The sequence below is a fragment of the Dromaius novaehollandiae genome, chromosome 3, assembly GCF_036370855.1.
Source record: "Dromaius novaehollandiae isolate bDroNov1 chromosome 3, bDroNov1.hap1, whole genome shotgun sequence".
NCBI lineage: Eukaryota > Metazoa > Chordata > Aves > Casuariiformes > Dromaiidae > Dromaius > Dromaius novaehollandiae.
Window position 1 is genome coordinate 40,790,458 of NC_088100.1, and position 22,530 is coordinate 40,812,987.

Consider the following 22,530-nt stretch of genomic DNA (forward strand, 5'->3'; position numbering starts at 1 on the left):
GTAATTTTTTTACTTGGTGGTAGTGGTAAGCAGTAACTGTGTGGTTCTGTGACATAGCTTAGCCCATTTGTTTTGCCATCTCTTCAATTCAGAAAATTAAACTATTTGTGTATTAACAATAAGCATTTTTTTAATAATGAGACATAATTTGCATGTCCCAATGTTTAGATTTATCATAGTATGTTTTCATATCACTTGGCATAGGAAAGCTACAAGCACAATCTGCATATCACTTTGAAAATCCGATTTTCTGTATGACTGATATTTCTCAGAATAGTATTCAATATGGGGTCAATTGAGTCTAGTAAATTATTTAGAAAATTACTCGGAAAGGTAAGACAGCAGGTAATTCAAGAAGAAGGCATGCCAAGACAAAAGAAGAAAACTGCAAAAACTGAAGTACGATGGCACACATATAGGCTACTGCTGGTTTCAGTTCTCATTATTTATAAAATGAAACAAAATGGGAAACTCCAGATCAACCATCCCTAATGTGATGCTGCATTGCTGGCTGGCTTTACCTCACAGGTGTTATGACAAGAGCACAGCAATCAAAAGAAGAAATAAAAATGCACGGCCTTTGGGATTGCTGAAGAGTCACTGTAGGTCACTGTCACTCCCGGAATAGGACACACAGAGAAGATGGGGAAGAAGGGAAGGTATGCCCATCAGATGGCATTAACACGCCTTCCAAGCAACTATATTCAAGTTTTGTTCCTAGAAAACTCAGATGTCCTGTGTGGTGCATTGCTACCCGCTGGGCTTCCCTTTCCACAGCCATTACACGCAACACATGTACCTTATTTCACTCATTTACAAAGTCTCCTAGGCATTATTACATATAAGAGGTACACAGCCGCAGCTCTCGTATCAACCTATTACTCTTGAACTTTGCTACTAATACAGCCAATCTTGCCACTTTCAACTTCTTTTTTTCTTTGCTATCATTCTTTTAAAAATAGTTATACAGCTTTGAACAATCCATAAACCTCTTAAAATTTAAACATTACTGACAACACCAGCTTCTTCCAGTTCTAGTTATGCTGACAAATTGTAAGTTTATCCAGATCCTTTCTCTCAACATATACCACACACTCCATTTAAAAATCCATACTGTCTCATTAAGTGAAAATAGCTGCAAAATGACTTCAAAGGAAGAAACCCTTTGTTCTTCTAAATAAACATTTTAGTGAGGAAAATACAGCATGTTTTATGAAAGAAGATAATACAGTCTCTGGAATGTAATTCTTAATGGAAAAAACCCACATCTTTACATTTTAGATATTATGACAAAAGCATTCATTTACAAAGATAATCATTTAACACAGGAAAACAAACAAAAAACCAAAGGGGAACCAGAATGAAAGCACTGAAAGTCTTGCATAATGCAATAAGGGGTTGACAGAAATTATCTTCTATTCAATCAATAATAATGGATGCTCAGAAATATCGAACTGCACAATTTCCTAGTAAACATAATAAATGATACAAGTTTCATATATCCTTAAGAACTAGCTATATTTCACAGTGGTGATTGCTTACATTCTCAAATGTCTTAGAACCAGAAAATTCAGGTCACAAGGGACTTGTAGGGATCATCTATTCCAACCTCCTGCTCTAGACAGGGCTAACTTCAAGGTTCAGCCAGGTTGCTCAGGGCCTTGTCTGCTTGAATTTTGAAAGTTTCCAAGATGGAGATTTCACAACCTATTGTACCACTTCACAATCTAGGCAACCTTTTACTGTGCTTAACCACCCTCACTGTGATTTTTTTTCCTTACATCCAATTTCCCTTGTGCCACTTTTTCTATTGTCTCTTCTCTTCACTGTGCACCTCTGAGAAGTGCCTATTTTTTCTGCAAACCTATCTGAGATGATGGAAGATTGTAATTAGCTCCCACCATTGCCTTCTCTGCTCCAGACTAAACCATCCCTATTTCTTTAACCTTTCTGAATAGTTCATATGCTCTGCCCATCGTAGTGACCTCCTGAAGGAATTGCTCCAGCTGGATGATTTCTCTTGCACCAGGGAGTCCAGAACAGCATGCAGTACTCCAGATGTGGTCTCATGAGTGCTTGACTAGAGGACAATAACGATTTTCCTTGATCTACTGGCTATCCTCTAGCTAGCTCTAGCCAGGATGCAGCTGGTCTTCATCACTGCAAGGGTACACTGCTGGCTCGTGTTCAACTTCTTGCCACCAAGACCCTCAGGTCCTCTCTGCAGAGCTGCTCCCCAATCAAGAAGCCTCCAGCCTGCACTGATGCATGGGGTTGTTCTGTCCCAGGTGCAGAACTCTGCATTTCCTGTGTTAAACTTCAAAAGGGTCCTTTGTCAGCACTTATTTTTCTAAGTTTGCTGAGATATGAGGTATTATCATACTAATTTTCTATTGCTAAGATGTATTTGTATTGCAAAACCCAGGAAATGGGAGGCTTAAAGAATTGCAATCTGTTCATTTTTACAATACTCATCAAAAAAGCATTTGAAGATTTTTTTTCTTAAACAGCTAATAATGAAGTAAATAGAAAACTGAAAAAAGTATTAAAATCTAAAGTAAACCAGCTATTATTTTAACTTTTCCAGAAGGCTTAATTTACCCTATGCTTAGCAAGAACAAACTTAGTAGTTTTTTTGAAAATCAGTCCAAGAGCTGAAATAACAAAAGCTGCCCAATAAAACAAAAAAAAGAAAAAAAGAAAACATAGTCCAAAACCAAGCACCAATTATTCTATCTTATTGGCAGCAACAACAGAAATCTGCAGAGGTAATCTTCCTAAATCTGTGGACTTCTATGGAACACCACATGCTTTGCAAAGAACAAATTTTTTAACTGAATTCATAGGCATAATCATGAGAAAAAGCAAAACTGGGGACTATCTGATCTATCAGAACACAGGGAATTCATAAATTGCAGCCCATTAACATTTTGTTTTTACAGACAGCGATTGTGACAGTATACGAAATCACTGCTTCATTTCTTTGCAATGTTCATGCAGATTTGTTAGCTGTTACTTTTCTCCTGTTTACGCTGACATTTTGAAGGTTAGATTTTTTTTTCTTTTGCAAGAAAGTCTATAGAGGGCATGCCCACTGTATGCTGACATTTATTTAATATATACACACAGAAAATGTATTACTATTCATTTATATTATTATTATAGTGTCTAGCATTCCCAAGCATGATTGAGGGCTCTCATATTCCAAAGACTATACAAACACACAGGCGATCAGGACCCCACGTCCCTAAGAGTTAGCAATTGCTTTTGAGAAAACCTGCAACAAAGAATGCCAAGATGTAGAGAAGTGAAAGAAAGTCAAGGGATACAGAATTAAAACATTTCTTTATTTAATTCTTAAAGTAATGGTTCAAAAGTATCCCTTCTCAAAAAGGAGCTAAATTTGCTATCTTTAACCAGCATAACTTAAGAATCAGCAGTGGGAGATTTCTTGCTAACACCTTATAACATTTTCTAACTTGCAGTTTGTTCAGTGAGTTCTGTGCAGCACCTTCCCTCATGTTCTTTGCAGAAGAAAAACCGTGCGAGTAGCGTAGTGTTTTATTTTCTTAGAGTTTCTGTTATTGCTGTCACTACTTCAGAATTCTGTTTTTAAATATGTTCAGATTATTGTTTAAGACACAAAGTCAAAGAAGTACACCTTGAACTTGGGAAGGAAGATTTTGATATGCAATCACACTTAGATTCTGTGAAGTTCATTTGAAGCCCTAGGCTGCCCTCTTGAAAACCCTCTTGCTACTGAGAATTAACTTTACTCTTAAAGTAAAACCTTCCTGCATTCCTGATGAGTGCAAACACAGCTCTTCAACCAAAGTCAGGTAACCTGTTAGGCACTGCAAACCATGCGAGTGCCTTGAAGATAAAAATTAAGATGTTGAATTTGACTCAGCCCTTTATGTGAAATCAGTACAGAGGAAAGGAATGAGTGGTAAAGAAAAACAGGCTCAGGCACCTGAGGACATTATCTCCCTGTTATATAACTCTCCCACAGACTGACTAAATCTTCTTGTAACCAGAAACATTAGGAACTCTTAAATTCCCACTCAATTTGGAAGTTTACTTTGGCAATCAGCCCCACTTCTCAGGTGTTGGTGCTAAAGCTATTTCCATGTGTTGACTTCTGCAAGACACACAAATATAGGTGGCTTCCAAGAAAGCCAAACAGAAGAAAAAAAGGAAGAGAAGAGACTTCCTTATGTGGCTTCTCAACAGCTAAATACTAGCAACTCCAATGATACCCAGTGCAGCTGCCATGTCTTGCAAGGGCAAAGAGGACGTGAAAAAAACTGTTGTAACATCTCACAAAACTCTCTAAAATATCAGAGTCACCAGTTCTGTTTGGAATGTTGTTTGGAACAATAACAAATATATATTAGTAATGTTGATGACTTTATCCCAAAGATATATTTTCAACTCCAGAAAAGGTAGAATACAGCTTAATCACAAGCACTTTGGTGTGTGTTTTAATTCAGAGTTACTGTAAGTGTTTAATGAAACACAGAGACTCAGGCTATGAGGTCTATCTTCTTCTTTCACAGTCATCCAATCATGTAATTATCACATTCCTTCTTAAAACTACAAAGGCGTTTGCTCCAAGTGGAAGTTGGATCCAGATCTGTTGTTCTCAAAACTCAAAGATATTCTTCAGTTTTCAGAATAGTTTAAAATGATTTTCTCCCTTCCTTCTTCCTCCTGCCCATGTTAATTTTGCTACCGTATCTGCAGACAGAAATCATAATCGTTCTCACACACTGTCTTGATAAACTAAACAAGCCAAGCTAAATCTATTCTCTTCTTATCTGACGGGCCTCTGTTCAACCCAGTGGTGCCTCTGTCCTCTTCCAGTCTGAAATCATTTGTCTCATATGTGAGCAACCAGAACGGCACAGCTATGGATGAACCCGTGTCTCCTTTTTCTCAGGAATGGCTCCCTCCAGAGATTCTAGGGCTACATTTGCTTTTTTCATGGCTGCACCAATTCCATTTCTCTCAGCTCCCCTTTCTTGAGGGGGAGTCATTCTTGAGTCACATCACTGTCAAATAAGGAAGTCTCAGAAAATGGCAGACTTGTCTGTGGTCCCTATGTCTCCATAATTTTATGCTTTGAGCTATTATTACATTTCATCCTACCTCTATTAACTAGACTGAAGGTTCAGTCAGTCCTCGCTGTGCCAATTCTCTTTCGTACTGGCATTGCTTTCAGACTTTCATTATCAGTACATAGAACCTCAACCAAACCAAGCTTATTAATAAAATTATTAAACAAGCTTGTTCCCAAGGTTAATCCTTGGGGAGCTCTGCAAGCAATATGCTTCCAACCCAACAGCACCCCACCCAGCGGAACGCACTAACAACTGAAAATGACTTTTCAAGTGTACTGGCAGGTTATTATATGGGTAACTAAGTCAAGAGTGAACTGCAAAGCCATGCCAAGGTGACCAGTTATTTTCTTCAAACTAAAGGCATGATATCCCTATGTTTTATTCTACGGCATTTTGTATCACATAAAATACACTAACAGTGCAAAATAATAAGAAAGGGAGATATGCAGCAGAACAACACTCAGATTATGATAAACTAGAAATCCTTTCCTGCTGCAGTCATGAAGGTTAAGAACTCTGGCAATATTTAGGAAAGTCCAGGAAGCAGAACATCATATAATTACGGTGCCAACATACTGTTAGCTGCTGCCTATAGGCACAGAGGTATAACTTTCACAGGTACTTTGCTAAAAGACTGAACAGACCAGGTTGCTGTTGCAGAACTTTGTCAGGGTAGCAATTAGGTGGGTGGGGAAAGCTGGACCAGTTCTCCTCCTAAATTTGAACAGTCTGGAGAGCTGTGCTCTAACAAGGTGCTACACGTCTGTGCTTTGGGATTAGATTTGCCAGCAGTAGCCTGCCCAGCTTTGGGATCACTAATTGACAGTAGAAGTCACTGACACCCCAGGGAAGAAAAACATGCCAGGTTTAGTCAAGAAGTCAGCAGCTGATTCTGGCTTAAGAAACGAGCTCTTGAAAATGGCAGGTTCACCAGTTCATGTCACTGTAGTCTTCTTTTTGGAAAAGACTTGTGCAAACTGTGGCCAATCACTTGGGCAATCACGTACAGATATTTGATATTGCTGAAGGAGTCATGAATGAGATCTACCCTGGTATTCAGACAGAAGCATTAATTCATCCTCTATGTCTGGACAAGGGTGAAGCAGCTCTTTTGAAGATATTTCAGCTTTTGGGAACTTCACAGTAAAATCACAGAGGTGCTGATAACTTGCTTGCGGACCTTAGAGTAAAGGTGGATCAATTTGTATCTGGAAGATTTTCTGGTTTTGATGTGATCGGAGAAATTATTTGGGGCCAATTACCCATTGCAAGGCTCTCTTTGCTAGATCTTTGCTATGTTTTATCACGTTTTTAGTTAAGTGTGTATTTACTGAAGGAAAATGACCAGTTAGGCAAATAACAGCTTAGAACAAAACTGTAATCCCAGAGTGCATGTGGTAGTTTTATCTACCACAATCAGCAATACTGTTCTTAAGTTTGATAAAATTGCAGATAACAGCTACTGAGCTGCAGGTCAGAGTACAGAGCTGTATTCTGTGCTAGTCCTTGACATAACAACTGCTGTAACTACGGCAGCAATATCCCCAGAAGCAAACTTAAAACTTTCAGTATCTTTCCACTGGGCTTATAGCATAAAAACAAAATATTAAGAACATATCACTATTTCCAAAATACTCTTTTCACCGTAACTGTCCTCCTATTCTATTAAATTGAACAGTTCTACTGTGAACAAAGTAGTATTTATAATATAACCTTTTAATAACTACTCTTAAAATAAATCTAAAAATAAAATAGCAGTAATTAATCTTTATTTAAATGGTAATTTAATGTGTTAAGAGCCCAAAATGAAACTGGTCATTAACTCAATAGTAAAGACTGCCAGAAGATTCATTACTGATTAATAATGGAGAACACAGTGTACTGAACAGCTTCCTTTAATCCCAGAAGCAACTAGAGACTGAACTGCAAAAAACTTTCAAGCATAATATATTGGTGAAGCAATATAATTTTCTTTATAGAAGTTATAATTACCAGATATAGCGTACCTAAGTTTTCATTTTAATCTACACTGATCAAGTCTCTCTTTTAAAAACATGAAGACAGGTATATCATGAAGACTTCGTGTTCTATAAACAGTTTAAAAATCTTGTAACACACTCTTTCATCAGGTGACTACTGTGTATGCGGGAACAATTAATTTAATCACTTCTAATAAACACAAAATTTATATAATAAAATTGTTGCTTCAGTAACTCTATTGTTAAAGATTAGTAACAACATTTAATGTAAATGGATTTAAGAAAGTTTGCCAGTTAATCACATGGGATGTCAATATTTTATTTTGCTGATCGAGATATTGATCTTCAGAAACTTTCTTAATTTTATCCAGTTTGTAAGACAGAGATATTTAAATATGACCACACTTAAGATCCAAAGAAAAGCTGAAAATCACTGAATTGCTCCTAAGTTGTTTGCATGGACAAGTAACTATGTAACAGTAACGTCTAATGAATGTTTATATATAACTACCTAAATGGGAAGAGATACAAAAAGTAAACTTATTTACTGTGAAACTCTGTGAAAACCCTTTGAACAGATGCTAAAGTTAAACAAAAAAAATAGAATAATTTAATTTAGAAACAGAATAAAATAATAAGGGGAACTATCCTACATTAAATCAATTCCTTCAATGTAAGCTTAAAGAATAGCCCTCTGAAAATGCAAATGGGAATTCACTGCAATTATGAATTTGACTTTCAAATCTTTAATTCATTTAATGCTCTCATCAGCTCGCTGGTATGGACATCACTTCTATTAGGCCATTGAACTTACTGAAATTCACTGAATAAAAACTCCAAAACAAGAGCAATAACAGCAATAAAATATTAGTTAAGGGCTCTGTATCAAGACCTCCATTCAAAATAGTAATGTACAAAATCCTATAATATCTGTGAACAGTTACATAAAACTACATTGCTGGAAAGAAAAATTCCAGGCAGATTTGTCTTGTTCTAGCCAAGAAAGCACTCTATTTCCGTTTCTTCTAATTTACTTGCTATCAGATCCAGGATTCAAAAACTTCAGGAATGAATACTTCACATTCCTTTTATATAATGAAGCACAGAGATCAAACATCTGACACTACCACTGATATCACGTAAAGGAAGTCAGGGGGAAGGAGATAAGGTAATTTCAGTTAATATAACCACTTCATCCATGTCTCAGAAAAAGTATAAATATTAATATATATATAAATATTAATGAATTATTGCATATGAGAAAAAAAGACAGAGAATAATGGTCTTAGAAAAGATGTTAGTATTTCAAAAATCTTTTCCCAGATTTGCCATCTACAAACTTCATCAAAGACACTGTGCAATTATCTCCCTGTATAGTTCTGGAAAATCAGACCTGTTTGCCTTTGGGCAGGGATACTTTAATAAGGAGTCTCTCTCTCTCTCCCCCTCTTTCTCTGCAGTTACGTGTATGTACATAAACTGAAATAGGAATTTTTGAGTACTAACATGGCAGTTTATCTGTCTAGTATGAATATTTCAAAGACCTGGTAACATTCCTATTTGTCCTACTAAAAGTGCACTAAAATGCATTTGAAGTACTGGTGTACAATAATGGTTCACTTTGAGCAATAAATCTACATTGACAGAGGAGCGTAGTGGTTTTGTACATTCCTTAATGCACAATTTTGGCAAGAAATGCCTAACCTTAATATAATACCTTAATATTTAGGATATTTGCAAACGAACATGAGTGGGTAATTTATATTACAAGAGAGACCAACATATCACAGAGTGAGCAAAAGCAAATCTAAACTAAAAGGTTACAAAGAATCAGTTTTAAGTATATTCCAAGACAAAGTTTGGTTCACAGGTCTTTTAACTGATGGAATTATTAGCAACCATGTAATAAAGATTTGAAAAAGTACTGAAGCAAGAATTAAAGAAACTCGTGTCAACAGTTCCTAAACAGCATTGCATATCTCCAGAATATGTAAGTTTATTTTAGCAGCACCCACTCCTATGCTAAAATATGACTCCTTATTTTTTGTTGAAGATATCTGAAAAGTTGGAACCCCATCATTGTATATCAGCTCCTCCTGTGAAGCAGCTGAAGTCTTTCTAGAATCTCCAAACAACCAGATAGGAGTCTCAATAAAAAAAGCTCCTCTCTATTAATTGTATGCCACTTCCCAGTTGCAACTAATATTATAAACCATAAAAAATGTTTCTGAGACAAATTAGCTTACCATTTCAAGATTACCTTTAGCATCAGAAATTAAGCTGAGCAACACTGTACAAATTTACATCTTACTGATGAAGAACTATCCTTCTGTAGTTCCAAAAATAAATGCTATGCTTTAGACAAGTACAGCCATGTGGAAATAGCTCCTTTGAACATGTTTATGTAATCCAAACATAATTTAGTAGATAAATAAGGCTTTGTTTTCTCTAGGTAGTAACAGAAAGCTATTTTGAACATCCAAAGTGTCTTTTCTGTGATAAACACAACATTTAGGATGAAAATACAGTGGTACATTAATAGAAAGTCAAATACTAATCTTCTCAAATTAAAATATGTCAAACATTTATCAAGCATCACACCATAAATAAGGTGTGAATGGGAAACAAAGCAGAAAAACATTGCTGTGCCCATATCTTGAACACTGTGTGCAGTTCCCTAACTTAAAAAAGGCAACAGTAGGAATACAGAAAGGTACAAAGAATAACAACAGCGTTGATTGAAGGTACTGAACAGCTTGGATATAGGGAGTACTAAATGGATTAAATTACTTCAGCTTGGAAGATGCAAGACCAGGGTAATGTGAAAGAGGATAAAATCACAAACAGGGAATGACTGCCCACCAGTCCTCACAATGTAAGGCCTAGGTTAAACCGAATTGATTAGGAACAGGTTTAAAAGAAATAAAATAATACTTCATATACACTGCATAACTCATGGTAATAGTATGGCTTTGCATGTTGAAAATATAGTGGGAAATCCCTTAGACAAATTCAAAGAGGAAGGTCCAAGTCTAAGTCTATTAAGCACAACCATGAAGATACAACTTCCAGTTGAGAAGTCCCTTCCAAAACTGCAAACTGGCAGAAACTGGATGGCATACTTTGCATTCACCCTGTGCTTATACTCCTTTCCTAAGCATTTGCTAACACCACTATGGGACACAATAATCAATCCCGCGGTTTGACCCTGCACACTTAACAGCACCACAGCCAGTCTGTGAGCAGAAAGGCTTCTCCTTGGCTGCAAGTGATGGACAGAGCACCACAGTTGATTATAAATACCTGAAAAAGAGTGCAATATAAGCCTGTTAGCTTTCAAATCCACCCAGTGAATTTATAAAATCTTCAGAGCTGTAAGGAAAATTTTGCCATTTTGCTTAAAATTAGAAGTGGAGGAGACAGGTGGTGAGGCCCAATTTGGAAAGGGAGAGCAGTGGGAGAAGTCTGGCTATATCATGCCAGTCCTTTTTCTGTGGGAAGGATGAGATTTTTTCTTTGCTGCCTGACAGACTTGGGTAGCATGGGCTCTCCTTCCTCTGCTCAGCCTAGAAATTACGCATGTACATTACCTGAAAGATTCATGCTGTCAAAGCTTGCATGACACCTACAATTAGTCATTCAAGACAGGGTTAAGTTCCTTGGTTAACCAGAGTGAAATCTGGGGGAAGCAACTCTTGGAAGATGGCTCTGAGTGAAGCCAGTTCCAAAGACTCAGTTAATAAATAAATAAATAAATAATAATAATAAATTATCACTCAGCCCAGGCATGTCGCTCCTTAGGTGTTCCTGGATAACAGCATCTTAGCAACAGTATTGCGACTGCAGTAAAGGGATGGAGACTGATAGCAGCCCTCTATGGAGATTACAAAAATGACATACATTTCAAAGGAGGGATAATCTTCACCAGGTAAGTTATTGCCAGATTATCCAGAAGCATGGTCTACAGAGCTGTGTAGCTTATTAAAACAGATTTCTGGTATGTTTTATCCTGGAGGTCATAAGGCAATTACAGGTTGTCTTGCTGACTGAGTTAGAAGTCCCCTGGAGTCTTTTTGCATTCTTTATATATTTATATTTTTGTTTATTTACTTATATAAACATTTAAACAAACTCTGAAGGGTTATAACCAAAATTATACAAGTTTATGTGAGATGAAACTTCTTACAGCATAAAGTTTTATGGAGGAAACCTTTAAGTTGCTTATTAACCAAACTGAATAATATACATGTAGGAACTGGGTGTGCGTGAGGTTGAGGGAGGAAGCAGAAGGAAAGGAAGAGGGGAGGTGGAAAGCCTGCATCTATTCTTTGAAAGCAATTTTAATAGAAGTACTCGGGTTTTAGGTTAGAAAAAGCAAGCATTTGCCAGATACGGTTGAGAATGCTGTTCTTCAGTAATGTAATTAGGAATGGCAAAAGAATACATTTAAGTTTTAGAAATTAAGTTTCATTTTGATGTTAAAAAAACAAAACCCCAAAAAACCCAAGACATTTAAAATTCAGAGAGGCACAAGTGTGTGCCCACGGTGCAGGGAACAATGCTGCCACCAGTGCAGAATACACAGTGACTGCAGGTATCATCTGGGACAGGCAGATGTTTCTGCATTCCAAAAGAAATACCACATCTTCACATGCCAGTGTAATGACTGACATGCTAATGGCTCTCTTTCTTTGCCCTAGGAAAAATCCCAATGAAACTCATGAAAATCAGTCTATATACTCTTTTAAAACAATTTTTGTTTGCAAGGGACATGACAATAACTAACTAGCAACTGGCAATTAGAAATGTGAAACTATTACAGTTCAACTTACAAAAAAAAAATAAAAAGAGTAAGTCACAAAAGACAATTTTTTTTCAGCAACTGCATGAGTCTTTCATAATAAATCTAATAATACTGGGAATACAATCTGTGCTTTGACTGCAATGTCTTCCCTGTCAAGGATTTCTTGAAGAATTAGAGTTCCAAAAGTGGCTTTGTTTTGAAATGACAAGGTAATCAAAAGAAAAAAAAAAAAAAAGAAAAAAAAAGGGGAACATTTTCCTTTTGGTAATTATACCAGATTCAAATTTAATCAAAAGAAGATAATAGGAAACACTACACACTTCTTTGACAAGCTAAGTACATAGATGGAACTAGAAACAAATCCAGAATATGGTAAACATTGCAAAAATAACAATATTAACTGCTATTTTTCCTGAAATTGTATTGATGCACTTAAAGTTCTTCTAAACCAAGATTTAAAACAAACAAAAGTGAAACAAATTAAGTGGTCCCTCCCCCCACCCCCAGCTTGTTAATCGTACCTTAATTTGTGCAAAAGGTCTGTCAAAGTTTCCAACATAAAGAAGACCAACATTCTGGGTGAGTAGCCTAGAAAAACGAAAAGAATCTTTTAAGATATCACTTTACATTCACATAAGCTCTCTGCGTCTCCAAGAGCTGCCGCTGAACTCCAGCAGGGTAACCACCTTCATTACGGTACAGCAAGATCTACCGTTGAAAACACAATTACAGAATTCTGCTCTTGCTAGTGCAAAAGGAAAGACATGCATTAAAGATGGATGTGCCCTGGTAATTTGTGTTTATTGTGCAAGCAGCTCTTCAACAAAATAACTTCGCAGGCTCCTTTGTGACAGGCAAGAACGGCAGGGTACATGCCTATTCTATTTATCAGACACCATTAGAGACAGAGGAGCAGCAAGAGAAAAGACAAGTGTAAACACATCCAGAGCAGCAGGCCTAAGAGTTAAAACAGATTAGGACAAATAAATGTAGAGTAACATGAAAGTGACAGCACTGGAAGAAGAGAAATAACAGAGAATTTCTGCTATATTTTCTAATGGCTTCCTAAATAAAGAGAGCACTAGACACAGTTTGTGCTGGTTATTCTCTAAGTCAGTATATACACTAGTGAGATGCATAAAGACAGTGGGACAAGCGGATTCAAAGGAGTGGTGGTACTTCCAAATAAAAGTTAGTTTGATTTCTTCAAATACTGTGCAAAAAGTTAGTTTTACTACAACACAAAACCCAAACACCAGAGGAGCATTATGGTGCCATTCCTAAGAAAATGAAGACAAAAATAACATTGAAGACAAGTGACCAGCTAACAGTGTATCAGAATACTGTGCAGCGGAATGGTAGCATCACTGTGTTGCTATTGCTAAGCAAAGGTAGAGCTGTCATCGCCTCTCGCTTAGCGGTTCCTAACAATCTTGCACTGGGATGCAGAAATCCCATACGGAGAACCAACTGGTGACAGACTAACGAAAGAATTTGTGCTTTGATTAAGAGAGACATTCAAAACTCATCATAATCTGCAGTAGCTCCAAGTCTGCATGAAGTTATTAAACACTTTATAGTTTCCTTTGATTCTATATCCCATTTGCCCTAATAACAAGGCACTACATACAGACTACATTTCCCCCCAACTAGAAATATCCCCCAAAAAGCAGGAATGCAGATGTCATTCTGCTCAAGTCTAACAGTTTAACTGAGGTATCTATCTTTAATAAGATATTTATATTTTTATGCATATACATCATAGATATGTATTTTACATTCATAGAGAACTGCAAGTTTTTTCTATGTATAAACTTGTCACTTTTAAACTAATTGTTCATTTTTAAAAAAACAAAACAAAACAAAACACAAATTAGATGGCAATAAATCATTATTTTGGCCTTCATTCCACACAACGAACACATGCTACTATGGTTTTGAGCCTTCGCAGTTCTCATAACACACACGATATACGCAACTTTAAATTGGGTCCGTAACAACGTCTACTGGTGCAACTCAGTAAAATGGCAAAGTCGAAGCAGTCAAGTATATAAAACAGTAAGTAAGTGGTGGTGTCAAACTGTGTATCGTCTTCAAAATCCTTTTGCAATTAGATACTGTATACAAAAATATCCTCAGGATTGACAGGAATACCCAAAGGAAGAAAAGATTAGTAAAGACTGGAGAAAGTCACAGCATGGCCAGGCAAGTCCATACATTTTGCCCATTAATGTGCTGGGCTCAGTCTGGAAGACTTTTACTGTTTTGCAATGGTTCTGCAGTATTGACATATGGAAGTCAGGATAAGCTTGTCAAACTCATTTTCAGTCATGATAAATCAAATTCATTCAGAATGCAAGTCTCTGGAGATGAAAAAGCCAGCATATAGATCAAACATTTTTCCTAGGAGCATAAAGCAAAATCAGAAAATATTTAAGGGTTTTCTAAATGAAAAGAAATGTATGTGAAATAATCAGTGACAACTGGTTAAAAGAGAATCTATAAAAAGCATTCAAGGTATGTCACTAAATGTGAGAGAGGGATACCTCAAAGCAACAAAGCTTTTTTAAAAAGAAGAGCAAATAATTTTTGTAAGGCAGAGAAAGAAAAAAAATCTACCAGCTGCATTTCTATTAAGGGACATAAAGAAAAAAAAGATATACAGTGTGATTATTCTCTCATGGTCATGTTGTTTTCTTTACAGAATAGAAACGCAGGATCATTACAAATTTGAGTTTGTAGGATGGCTTCATTTAGAAGTAATGAACACCTAGTGAATCTCAGGACTGATCTCTCCAAGAGACCTCACAGCTGTCCATATTCTTTAACTCAGTATTACTGGTGTTCATCCAAAATCTGTAAACATACTCAAAGGATTGCTTCCCTAAATAGATTGATATGCACACAGAATTACAAGCTTACTACTATTTATTTGCATTTCACTACCTCAGCTGAAAAACATTTCACTTTCTTTTTTCCCCTCTGCATTCATACGCCACTTCACAATTCAATGCAGATTTTAGCAAAATGTTTAGGGGATGGTAAGTTGCTTGTGATTCTCCTTTGTATTCTCCTTAAATAAAAAGTGGTATTGTTTCTTCAGTTTAAGAGTCTTCTTGAGTTCTGAAGTTCAAAATTTTTATCACGAACATGCAAAGCTGGTCAATTTTCCATATAAGCACTCAATAGGGTTGAAATGAGCCTCCCAATATGATCATAATTTAGTCTCCAGAAATACTCTGTTTTTTTCCTCAAATGGCCTAAGCAATTAAAAAATTCCCAATCTCATGACCAGTATAAACTCATTTACTTCAGGGTTCTTCTTACCAACACAATTCAGACTTTGCAGGGATTGGGCTCGCATAGAAGAGCCTGGAGAGGTGAGAAGAGTGCAGTAAGAGACACTGTTGTGGCTCTAGACCAGCCAATCTATAGCAAGAATGGTACTTCCCCCTCAGTAACCAGCAGTGGCAGTATCAAAAAACCTACGTGCATCGAAGAGAGGGACGAGAGAGCAGGATGCGTCAATCTCCATCTCACCCTTAGGAACTGGGTTCAACTGATCTCTAAACTGCTCAGTTGATCATTAGAAAGTTCCTAAGAAAGTTCAAATTCTACTTAGCCTTTCTTTTTGTTCTTCTTTATAGCAATATAAGGCTGCGTCTTTTACGTACCTAAAATTAACTTTATACCATATAGTTTAACACATCTAAATTGGTATGGATATTCTCTCCTAATGCTTTCAATTAACTACCCTTTTATAGTAACGCAATAAACGTTTGCCTTTGAAGACTTTTCAGCTGCATGCAGCTATGGTTATAAACACTTATATGTTTCCTTTTGCCAGTGCCCTCTTAAAATTGCAGTCTACTATTTCTTTCGTAATTTCACATTTACATAGTTTTATTCTCAAAACACCACCAACAGTACTCGGCACCTAACCATGCTAACGGCTGGACATCACCACGCCATTCTTTTCTGTATTTGGCCAAAATCAGTGTCAGCTTATGAAATAGTGGCAATAGTATCACAGTGCAATTATCATATTTGTATTCACATTCAAATAATTACTCCTTAAAATTACAAAACGCAATCATCAAAAAAGCACATTGGCAGGTCAATGCATATATTTACTTTTACTTGAAAATCAGCTTACAGACTGCAGTGTATTTTATTTGTAGTCTATTCTATTCAATATATTATCAACAGAATTCTTATTTTTTCTGTGAATAACAATACAACAGAACAAAGAAAAGAAAACATCACTCTGAGAAGCAGTGGCTCCTTAAGATGTGTTATCCATACAGAACATTCCACTGCTGGTACTGCTGTCACTCAAGCGAGGAGACGTCTAGCCAGATGGGCATATCAAGGCTATACCATTACGTTCCATATAAACAGCATAAAAAACGCATAAAGACCAACTGCTTCTGACTTTTTCCAATATAACATCAAGATCATAAAAGCCTTCCCAGCACCAAGAAAGGGCTACCATATAGTTACAACCAAATGCCCTATTTTCTGCCTTCAGAATCCCAGACTTAGCCTTTTTTGCACTGCAAAATACATCTGCCTGTTCAAAATCCTACCTGCAGGAGCCAGGTACTATGTGTCCACAAGGGAAGCTAACTGAGGGAGTAGGTATGGTCAAGCAAACCAATACCAAGAAGGCAGTGGCAACAGTGGGTATGAGGACCAAAATTTAGGAAACGAGGGACTTTGATAAATGGGGAAAAGTGAGGTAAATGCAAATATAGGACAGGGTTGAGGGCTCAGGTGACAGGAAACTTGGCGTACGGAGGAGTATGTGACAGCAAGAAATTTGTAACTGAACGGGTATGAGAAGTCTAAAGGAGTGACAATGTAACCTGGATTAGAAAGCATAGGGGCAGAGCTCTGGGATGGGAAAGTTCGGTGCATTAGGGGTACTCATGCAGCAGGGGCTGATTTACCAAAAAGCTCACCCTCCCCGAACACAGCTAACTATGACCTTGCTTTGGGAGCTGGGACAGTCACAGTACCGTTGCCCTCTTCGTAACATCTTTGGCCATGAGAAGTAGATCTAGCCTTGACTATGGATTTCCTAAGCACAACACATTCCAAAGAAGATTGGTCACCTTCTCTTCTCCATACATATTCTATTTCTGACAATAACTTACTGAGAGTTGTCTATTTTAGATGAAGGCGGACATTTCAAGATATCCTCAACAAAGATTCAAGCACAGCTCACTGACACAAAATGCTTCAGCCAGTAAGTAGTACTTCATGAAAGTAGAAAGCAGGCATCAAACAATTCCCCCATATACTGTAGAGAGATAGGCTTCCAGGATACCACTTGAGCTTGACCAGAACCCTAAACATCTACGCCTTCAGACTCAAAGGATCGTCTTGCAAATCTGCGCTGGCTATCTCACAGTGCTATGCAAACCACAAGTCCGAAAGCCTAACTTGAGACCAGTTCACACACCATTGGTCTACCAACTGCTAGATTTCCTCTGGACTATCCGCATCCTAATGTTGCCACACAGAGTATGGAAGAAGCTTTCCAGAAAGGAGCATGCACAGAAATAAAGGGAGCAGGGGTGGAGCTAGGAGCCGCTACCTCTCACAGGAGCAAGTTACTGCAGATTAGCTGAACGCGGTAACTTGCTCCTGTGCGAGGCAGCAGCTCCTTTGCTTGCTCTGTTGCAAGGTCTGTGGTGCATTGTGCAGGAACACAGCCAGTGCTGGGACTTGCAGTTCTAGCCAACAGCACAGAGGTCAGACAGGCTTGGAAAGCAGGGAATATGCAGTGGAAAATACAGGGTGTGCAGTAGAATGGTTGGAGACAGGTAAGGTGCATGGCTTTAGAAAGGCCAAGTGTGCAGTAGGAAGACAAAGTACAGGGACAGCAGCTTGAGTTCCCTTTTTCCAGGGGGAAAACTGCCATGAAATAGGCACAGTAACAGAGGCATGCAGAGCAGCCTAGAGCAATGCTTCAAGTATCCACTATCCATCTAAAATGGAAAATGTAACTTCTTCCTCAAATTCCCACAATAATGCATCATCAAAATCCAAGAACTGATGACAGCTCACCAAATAATATCTTGCAGCATCAGTAGGCCATCCTAAAATTTACCTTGACATACATCCTGGTTGATAAATAGTTCATCACTCCACATAAATTGAGTCACTCCATTCTGTATTTTTTTGTTTTGTTCTTGACTAATACCTGCTCCTTTCACTAGCTCTTGCGACCAAAAAGCCTGATTCTAGATGAGTAGACTGCATACCAGTAGACAGCACCTGGTGCTTTTTATCTGGGTTTGGGGTGTCTTCATTAAAAAAAAAAAAAAAAAAAAAAAAAAAAAAAAAAAGCTCAATAGTGCCATAGCCTGCTGTCAAGGCTTTGTTAAATCTAACAAGACTTCACTGTTATATCAGATAACCAAGCAAGTTAGGCAAGTACTTGAGTGCATTCAAGATTGCAGAAATGTCTAAAAAACCTCAGCTTCACACCTGTGCAAATCTGTTCTTCTAATGATGGTGTAGACAGAATTCACTGCTTTCATCAACAGATGAGCAGCAGCACCTAGCACAATTTGTTCTGCTACTGGAAAAAACTCTCTTCAGATCAGAGTTTTTTGGTTGATCAAAGTGGTGGACTGATACCTGAAACATCCTTGGTGTCAGTATGGGAGTGATTTCACTGTTAACAGATACATTATATAGAAATACCAAGTCCACTGATGAGACAGCAGGATTAAGATGCATGTCCTAGTTCCATCTTACAGTCAAAAGCAGCAAAAGTGAGTTAAAACAGGGCTGGGATCTGATCTAACTACTTTGTCCTTCACACACTGCCCAAAGACATTTGCAGCCTTCACAGAGTTTGCTGGTCAAAAGATTCCAATCTCGAGAACACTTGTATCAAATGTGGAATAGATGTGAAGCAAAACTGAAAGAAAAAAAAATCCTGACACTCCGAAGTGCTACTGACCTTTGTGCACATCTTTATCTTTATTAGTAAGAGTATCTCAGCATATGCATTAGTGGATGATCAAGGCCAAAAATGGAATATAACCAATTTAATACACAAATGGGACAGCCAGATAAAATTTAAGGAAAATCACTGTAACCACTCACATTCTAAACCCCCATATTTAACATAACTATATCCCTAAATCCCTATATCAATAGAGATTAATATTGATTATGGTCTGAATGCTTCTATATTTTATTTTAAAAGATACCATTTTTGTGATAGGAATATACATAAGAATTCCAGTGTTACACTCCATATATGCTTTTAACTATTTCTGAAAGTTGTTCCTGATGCATTATCACATTTTAGGCAGAAATAATTGTTGCAAGTTACAAACACTGAAGAAGAGCAGTCCTGAGAACAAAAGCAACATCCTCATATGTTCAATAAGTATATTTTTAAACATCATTTGAACTGAGTTTTCACAAATACCTTTGAAGATAAAGGTAATGACATCATTTTACAAATTTTATACCTCAGTATATAAATAAATTATCCTAGTATGTCATTATTACAGAATAAGGCATGAATGCAAATAAAGCTTCATGCCATGGCAGAGAAGCCACCATATTCACAGGATGCTGTTGGCACCCTCTTAAGAATAGAGCAAACAAACTGTATTTATCCTGAGTTCACTTAAACTGTCAGATAGAACTGTGCACTGTGCTGCAACATCTTAACCAAGGAAAGAGAAGGAGTTTCTTAAACAGTCTCTAAAGCCATATTTTTGATTCTACTGTAGTGACATTACAACTGTATTTTGCTTCTTGCTTAGGCTAATTACTCTTCGCTGCTTCTCAACTCTTCTTATCATGTAGTAATATTTCTAGGAATATTAAATTTAAAGAACATGCAGGAAGAAAATCAGGAAATCAGAAACAAAATTATTAGAAATTGGTATTAGGGTCAAAATAATTAACTTTCTACATTCAAGATAAGTTTATTTTTTAAACATTAATTCATTATTTTATTAATTTATTTCACAGACCATCATAGGAAAAACAGTGAAAATATTAGATTAGGTTATTATGAAATATGAGAGTATACAAAAGGATCCAGCAGGAATTCTGAAAAAGGCTAATATCAGTGCAAGGGTAAGCTTGTGAATTTTAACTGAAAGGCATATATGGTCAGCAAACAATATGCATTTAATTCTGCTTCAAAAACATACAGAGCCAAAGAACTTGAGAGTAGAAACAAAAACATGAGTTTTGTATATGTAGTAGCGAAGACTGTACACAGAATATTAACAGATGGAAAAGCAGCAGCTTCACATACAAGACAGAAGAGCTCCTTCCTGCATGCTACAGTGATAAAAAAGGTGGCCATCAGACCACCTTTTCAGGCTAATGGTAATACTCTAACACAAATTTTTTACTCACCAGTCATGCAAGAGTGTTTTTTGATGGAGGAACATAAGCTGTTCTAGTAAAACCATCATGGTAAAGAACAGGCAAATAGACTGCGTATCTGATTTAGGACACTCTTCCTCAAATTACAGCACGCACTGAAAAAACTGTAAGGTGACCAGGAAAGATACTAAGCAGTTACTTACATGGTAAAGATGGAAAAAACCTGTGTTTGTACTCAGAGGGGAAAAAGGTTGAGAAGAGATACAACTAAGTAGTAAGGAAGAGACTACAAATAATTTTACAATGCTAAATTCTATCTCTGGAATAAAAGACCCCCAAAGAAATTTAAGCAAAACTTTTTCATTCAGTGGATTCTGAAGTAGCAGAATATCTCAAGCCAACTTGACTGCGAAATCCATTAACACAAAATTGTAAATACGTAATATTCATGGAAGAAAATGCACTGGATAGCACAAACCACAGACGTGAATTCAGCTTCCTCAGCCTTCCTACCACTAACAGCTTTCCAACAGGGTACATTGTTAGTCATATTAATAACAGTGCTGCTTCCGGAAACACACACAACTCAGGGAAAACATCAGTGTTACATGTTAACTGCCCTTCCTAGGAAAAGCTCCTATGCATGGTATTTTAAAGGCTTCATGGACCTACCTCAATCTTTACAGATAATAGGAATCTAGAAAGTAACTGGTCCCCGAAAGACATACTTCCACTAAATAACGTAACCACTATTCTGTACCAAATGCAAAAAGAATGACATTTAGAGAGCTTGAAATTGTAAAACAAAGAAGTGATGTATTCTCTCACTCATATTTGAGGGGATGGTCTGTAAGCGATTCTGGACCAAGGTCAAAAGGAAAAAACTAACCAATATCACGGTGTACGTAGAATTAGGAGAGCTTAAATAGCATTAGTTTTGATTATAAGTTTTTGGCTGTTTGTTTGGGGTTGGGGGGAAGGAGGGGCTTTGTATATAAATGCTTTCCTAGAGAGGGAGATTTTTAAGAAACACACTTGTACTTTATGAAGAAAAACATATCAGATGTTTCCAAAAACACGTTCTTCTGTTTGCTGCATTTATATCTAGTGCTGGTAATGTGTTTGTGATAATATGCTGATGTTTGTCCAGTCTTTGCCTTACAAGCAAAGCACATAAAGAAATATTTTTACTACATTTACATATACCTCATCTAAGAAAAGTAGAAAGGAAAAATAATAGAAAGAAAAAGTACCTATTAAATAATCATGTCCATTCCTCCACCAGTGGAATATTATTCCCTGTAGTATAATGAACAATTTGGCCAGGCTGGCCATAAATTATTTGAAAAATGAGGCTGCTTGCCTTTTCCTTTGGGAGATTGTTACGTAGTCTAAGAGAATTCACTAATAGAACCTATTTCTGATCATAAACCTCAGTTTTCCTTTCTGAATATCATGCCTTTCATCTCACTGAAATACAGGGCAGGAGTTAGGAAAAATGAGGCACTATTCCCCATTTTACAAAAGACATCCTGTGTGACATAGGCTGTGCAGCAGCTCTGCACAGACTTATCTACACACCACAAAGTAAGAGCACTCATATACCAGCATTAGATTAGCTGAACCGTAAATCCACATTTTAGTTTGGCCCTAGCACCCTGTCTGCCTGACCATCTTTTGAAGTAACAAAGACCACAGTATTAGCAAATTCAACACAGAGAATTAAGGTAAAAATTGACACTGTGACACTAAACTTTTCAACAGGAGATTTCAATAAAATAAGGAGTCTAGGAACAGAGGTTCCAAAGTGCTAATAAGACATTTTAAAAGCATCTCGGGAGCTACATAAGAAAAATAGTTTTCTAATAGCAAATAGATAAAGAAGAAACAAGGGGGCCAAGGCAAAAAAAAAAAAGAAATCTCAGGTATATCCCAAGCAAAGCTTGTAAAAAGTTCAGTAGATTCACTTGATCATGTGGAACTACAAGGAACAATTAATGAAAACAGGGATACTGGTGAAAAGCTAACTGATTTGTTTGTTCCCACTGCAAAAAAATTACAAAGACATCTAGTCAGGACCATATATTTCTAGTAAACAAAATGAAATGCCAGCAGAAATGGAGGTATTAAAAGCAAAGCTGGGCATAAATTGATAATTAAGGTGAAATGAATCACTAAACCCAGATGCTACATATCCAAGACTTCCAAAAGAGTTTCACATCAAGGGTCTGAACTGCTAGTAAAACTA

General features: G+C 37.0%; 1 protein-coding gene across 3 annotated transcripts in view; it reads right to left on the reverse strand.

The window, feature by feature from the left end:
• RNGTT (RNA guanylyltransferase and 5'-phosphatase) overlaps positions 1-22,530 on the reverse strand; it is a 193,850-nt gene that overhangs the window by 21,945 nt on the left and 149,375 nt on the right. For all 3 annotated transcript variants that reach the window (XM_064508770.1, XM_064508769.1, XM_064508768.1), the window contains one exon: positions 12,428-12,494. In XM_064508770.1, coding sequence (XP_064364840.1) covers positions 12,428-12,494 — 67 coding nt within the window. The remainder of the gene's footprint in view (positions 1-12,427; positions 12,495-22,530) is intronic.